Below are 6,319 nucleotides of genomic sequence, written 5' to 3'. Positions count from 1 at the left end.
CCAAAGGTCACATATGTGCCAACTTGCTAGTAGAATTACTGTTTCATTTGAAAGAGAAAGGGAGGGGACATCTTCTCAAACAGATGTGAAATTTCTAATCAAAAAATTCAGTGGCAGTTGCACAGCATTATAAAGTTTAATAGTACTATGCAAGGTCTGGAAACACAACAATGACATATGTTTTGTGGTCAGGAAGGTCACTTTTATGCCTGTTGCTTCCAATTTAATGCCTGTTTTTGAAACGTTTGAAGCAATGAGTTCATTTCCTATCTTACTCTTCACATCTTAACACATTTCTAATCAGTCTGCCAAATACATTTTTAGAAAGTAAAGTTATAAATCTAGAAAAAAATAAAGTTGTATATTTTTCTAGAAACCTAAACAAGAGTGCCTAGAAAATCTTCCCTGTGCATGAACAACAACCTAAAAACCAGTTTCACTGAAATTAAGTTTAGGTTTTAGCAGCCATTGCCAATAATTAGCAATAAAAATTTTGAGGAATGAAACAGAGAAATACTATATATTCCATGCCATTTCAATGAATTAAAATGTGACAACAAGAGCACTCTAATAATTTAATTTCATCCTATTAAGGTACACGTGTGAGAAAGATTTCATTAATCATAGCAAGCCTACTTTTACATTTCCTATGTGAAAGCCCAATAAACTACTCTGAGATCGTGTAGATGCTATGAGTAGAGACAATACATTTCTGTCCACAGTAGCTTATGGGCTGAAACCAAGACAGTTAGTAAGAGAAAGATACTATTTCCCCTCAATAAGACAGGTAATTCTCAGCATCTCAAGAGTCACCAGCACTGAGCACACTGTGAGGAACCATCTGAGACTCTGGTTTACAGTCGGCACCGCTGTACCCTCGGCATCAGACAGTACAGGGAGACAGTGAGCACCAAAGTTTTATATTCAGATACAGATAAAAATGAGATGTGGGGGCAACAGGAGTAGAAATTAATATGTCAGACACTCTACTAAGCATCTTATAGTTGATCCTCATTTTTATCTACAAAGTAGATAATATTACTATTTCTATTTATAGATGAGAAAATTGGGACTGAGAGAATTTTATTTACTTATCTGGAGTAAGTGACTGAACCATTATATTCTTCAGCCTCCCATTTAAATTTGTCTTGTCTAACTATAATTTTGTGACCTTTGAAGGTTTATATTTATGAGTATATGCATTTCCTATATTTGTAGCAAATGTTCAGGATCCAATCAGCAGACTGCACTACAGCAGCTGTCATGCCAAGATAAATGCATTTCAAAATTAAGTGACATTAATTTTTAGGAATTAGTTTTTTAAATTAGAAGTTTTAAGGAAATGTGTTTGAAGATGGAAATAGAAAGAACAAAAGTGTGGGGTGAGAGGAAGAAAGGCTTGTAGAGATGGACACATACATATTCTCTTCTCTAACTGAAAAAGAGCCAGAAAGGGTGAACTTAGCCTTTATTTATTATTTTTTTGCAGTTTTTGGCCAGCGCCGGCTTTGAACCCGTCACCTCCAATATATGGGGATGGCACCCTACTCCTTTAAGCCACAGGTGCCACCCAGCCTTTATTTTTCTTAAGCACATAAACAATCACATCTGTGTTCTCAGGAACAAACATCTCGGTGCACCTGTCACCCTTTGGCCACCTTTGTTGCCATCAGTGGTGATCACCACCTCCCATTCCTCTCACTTTATACTTTCATTCAGTACACACATCCCAAGTATTTTCATTCAGTCACACATCCCAAGAAACATGTAATCTAAGTTTAAAAACCACTATGCAAATGAAACTGCAAGTAAATCACTCACATCTCTCCATCCACCAGATCATCCCCTGGCAGCCCCTCTCTATAAAAATTCTAGAGGTACCCCCACCCTCACTGCTTTTCTTTTTTTTTTTTTTTTTTTTTTTTGAGACAGAGCCTCAAGCTGTCCCCCTGGGCAGAGTGTCATGGCATTACAGCTCACAGCAACCTCCAACTCCTGGGCTCAAGCGAGTCTCCTGCCTCCGCCTCCCAAGTAGCTGGGACCACAGGCGCCCGCCACAACGCCCGGCTATTTTTTGGTTGCAGCCGTCATTGTTGTTTGGCGGGTCCGGGCTGGGGATTCGAACCCGCCACCTTAGGTGTACGTGGCTGGCGCCTTAGCCGGTTGAGCTATAGGCGCCGAGCCTGCTTTTCTATTACATTTAATACAAACAAACATTTTAAACATCAAGCTTTTATTCAAACTCTTACTGTAATTACTAAATACAATTGAAAACCCGTATTCCTCAGGTAACAACTTCCTTTTCAAACTTTCTCCAGAGAAGGTCAAGATATTACCCTCAGCTCAAAGAATTTCATTATAAGATACACAAGATTAAAATTATTTAAAAAGAGACAAAAGAAATAAGATAGTAATTCACATTTTAAATTTAATGATAGAAATTATTTTAAAATTTTTTGGTGAATATGAATAACACTAGTTATTAGCACTTAAATATTTACCATAGGAATCACTGTCACAGCATAGCCACAAACTTAACACTAGGAATGAAGTAACAGTCACCACAAGGCATATTTTATCTTTCAATGTTTAACATCAAAAGAATCTATGTACATTGTATACATGACTAGTATAGGTCATAATTTTCTCATGTTTACAAAGTAAACATATGAGAAATTTCTCAGATGCATAAGTAAAACTATATTGTAAAATCAATTTTAAATCAGAATATAATGTTAAGATAATATTAATCAAAAAATCATAAAAACATACCTTACAGAATAAAAATACATGTCAGAAAAACTAGAATAAATCTCTAGCAAGCAAATTAATATTTAAACTTTCCAAAAAATAGGTAAATTTCAAAATACACCTTACCAAAATAGTTATGGCAAAAAGGGACCTTTAAATGTATGCTTACAAATGGCAAAATAAGTGGCAAAAATCACCATTAAATATAAAATTTCACTTGTTATTAAACTATGATCAATATTAAAACAAAAACACATCTTCTGAGAAAGCAAGGAGAACAGATGCAAAGCATGGGCGGAAGTGTCATGTGGTTCCTATCCTCCTCATCCAAGGGCAGACCTGGGCCAAGACAAACCCTCAAAATTATCTTCAAAAAAGGACACTTCAGGTTGCTATTACCAACAGCCCACAGCTGAAATTATAAATTAGACCTGTTGGCTATCCCTAAGCAAGATTTTAATTACCTGAAACATTTAAATAGGTTTTAGACAATCATCTTGAAATCAGAAATAGTTATGCTTGCATATTATTTAGAATTCACTTAATAAAAATTATTAATTATTGGATTCCAATAAATTTTTCACTTCAAAGACAGGCTCTGTGCTGAAATAACCACCATAAAACTCAAAGAACGTGATGGCAAAGTTAAGTTCATTGGTAAGAAATAATGGGATACGCCATTTTCTTTTGAGGAAAAAAAAGCGTATACTTTCTTCCAAGAGTGAGTTTTGAAGGTTCACAATGAACATGCTCAGGCCATAATAAGAATAATGATGAAACAGAGTAATTAATAACCTTCTCAATATACATAATACATTTTCGTATTCTACTCATTAAGGTAGGGGAGTGATCTAAGGCATTAAAGGGTCTTGAATTTCATGCCAAGGTTCTAGACATTTTTGTAACCAACAAGAAAATCAGAAGTAAATGACTGATTTATAGAATTAGCAAAGATACCAAATTTAACACTTACTTTTGCGAAGGCTTCAAAAACGTCAAAAGAAGGTGGCAGCTGAGAAACATCCTGTATTTCTTCTCTCATGAAATGCTGAAATGTCATTGCCAGTTGCCTGAGGCCTTCTTTCTTGTCTTCAGTCAGTTTTTTAATATCTTTTTTAAAAGAAAATAACACAATCATAAGGTGCACTTTTACTTTATTTATTTATTTTTGAGACGGAGTCTCACTTTATCACCCTCAGTAGAGTGCTCTGGCATCACAGCTCACAGCAACCTCCAGCTCTTGGGCTTAGGCGATTCTCTTGCCTCAGCCTCCCAAGTAGCTGGGATTACAAGTGCCTGCCACAAGGCCCAGCTATTTTTTTGTTGCAGTTTGATGGGGGCCAGATTAACCGGCCACCCTTGGTGGCCACTCACTGAGCCACAGGCGCCACTCTGTAAGGTGCACTTTTAATGGATAATTTTCATTGTTCAATGTTGGCTGTTAAACCAAATATTTCCTGTCTTACATTCTACTCTGACAGAAAAAAACATCTTTTTATCTTTTAACAACTATAAATAATGATACATATGTTATCAATTAAATTCTGCCAAACTTTATTTACAATATAAGATCAAACGCCTATCCAAGAAATCAATGTGCATACAGGTGAAAAAGCATCAAAACCAAAATCAGTAAGTGCAGATTTTCTACATCTCCTGTACATACATAGAAAGCATGATAAATTTTTATTAAGTCAGTAAGTGTAAGCAGACTTTTCTATGAATAATTTACAACTATGTTATGCCTCGTGATAAACAGATTCATCTCAAAGGCAAAAAGACAAAAAATGAGAACTAGAATGTTCAGATAAAGTTCAAATAGTTAAAGTTTGTCATACACAAAGCACATCATGAAGTAACACGAATCAACCAAAGAAATCTCAACTTCAAGTTATTTCCAACTTAAATAAATAAAATATGTGGCTGCTTCAACCAAAACAGCAGGAAAAGGTTTTTAAATTTCTCTTAGCATCATACATACTGCCTTATGTGTAATACTCTCAGATGTAATGAATTGAATGATGCGGTCTAAGGCTTCACACCCTATTTGTGATATAATTTAAAAATCAGTTTAAATTCACTTAAGGCGGGATGTATGATGACCCTCCTACTGAGCAGGGCTAGTCTTAGCAGTAAAACTCACTGTAAGAGATGCTTATTACCTACTAGTAATACAACAGGAAAAAAAAAAGACTAATGTGTTCTCTATTAAAACTTGAAAAGGTAGATCAAGTTGAACTATGTCATTAACTCTGTTCTCATATCAAGTCTACATATTTTTCTTACCTGTTCAACAAAATAATTAATACTTTTTTTTTTTTTTTGAAACAGAGTCTCATTTTGTTGCCCCAGGTGGAGGGTTGTGCTGTCATAGTTTACAAACCTCAAATCTCTGGGCTCAAGTCATCCTCTTGCTTCGGCCACCAAGTAGCTGGCATGTGCCACAACACCCAGCTAGTTTTGCTATTTTTAGTAGAGCCAGGATCTCACTTTTCCTCAGGGCCGGTCTTGAATGCCTGAGCTCAAGCAATCTACCTGCTTTATTGGCACTTAGGATCCCATAATCGTAAATCTGTACTAGACTATCTTCTTACTTGCCTCTATCCAAAAGTATTAAACTGTGTACAAATTTATTCTATGAGCTCTGGATAGTTTGGGGTTGAAGTCATTCATAACCTCAATGAAAATACTAAAAGAATCTGCTCTTTAAAAGAAGCCTTACATAAGCTTTGATGTGAAGCAAAGAACAAGATAAAATGTTTTATATAATATTGTATCACTTCCTAATTTCTTAGTATTAGTAACAAGAAAGTCAAAACAGTTTGTCAAATTAAAGACAGTGGAACAGAAGTTGAGATCAGATGACATGGGTTTCAGCCCTAGTTTTTACACATGCTGGCAGAAGACAGTAGCCATCTCAAGTTTAAACAAAGAACTGGCAGACATCACTCATAAACCCATGAGGGTGAAGCAGAGAATGAGAAAGCCACCAAGCTGGAAAGCTACTTCTGTTTTCTGTTATCTTAGCACAGAAAAACATTTCTAACCTGGACACAGTGGCTTATGCCTATAATCCTGACATTCTGGGAAGCCAAAGAGGAAGGATCATTTGAGGCCAAGTCGAGACCAGCCTGAGCACACAGGAGACTCTGTCTCTACCAAAACCAGAAAAATTAGCAAGGTATGGGCTAAGCACCTATAGTCCCAGATATTCAGGAGACTGAGGCAGGAGGATCACTTGAGTCCTGGAGTTGGAGGTTGTAGTGAGCTATAACAGCACTAACTCACTAGCCTGGGTGAGACTTAGCTCTTAAAAGAACGGAAGAAGGCTCGGCGCCTGTGGCTCAATCAGCTAGGGCGCCAGCCACGTACACCTAAGGTGGTGGGTTTGAATCCAGCCCGGGTCCGCCAAACAACAATGACAGCTGTAACCAAAAAATGGCTGGGCATTGTGGCGGGCACCTGTGGTCCCAGCTACTTGGGAGGCTGAGGCAGGAGACTTGCTTGAGCCCAGGAGTTGGAGGTTGCAGTGAGCTGTGATGTCATGGCACTCTACCCAGGGGGACAG

General features: G+C 37.0%; 1 protein-coding gene across 1 annotated transcript in view; it reads right to left on the bottom strand.

Moving 5' to 3' along the window:
- The window catches only part of SMYD3 (SET and MYND domain containing 3), a 583,543-nt gene that overhangs the window by 456,633 nt on the left and 120,591 nt on the right, over positions 1 to 6,319 (bottom strand). The window contains exon 5 of the mRNA XM_003798803.3: positions 3,725 to 3,861. Coding sequence (XP_003798851.1) covers positions 3,725 to 3,861 — 137 coding nt within the window. The remainder of the gene's footprint in view (positions 1 to 3,724; positions 3,862 to 6,319) is intronic.

This window comes from Otolemur garnettii, unplaced genomic scaffold, assembly GCF_000181295.1.
Source record: "Otolemur garnettii isolate 467f Iridium unplaced genomic scaffold, OtoGar3 scaffold00141, whole genome shotgun sequence".
In the NCBI taxonomy this organism is placed as follows: Eukaryota; Metazoa; Chordata; class Mammalia; order Primates; family Galagidae; genus Otolemur; species Otolemur garnettii.
Note: the sequence above shows the minus strand (reverse complement) of the source record. Positions and strands in the feature narration are given on the sequence as shown.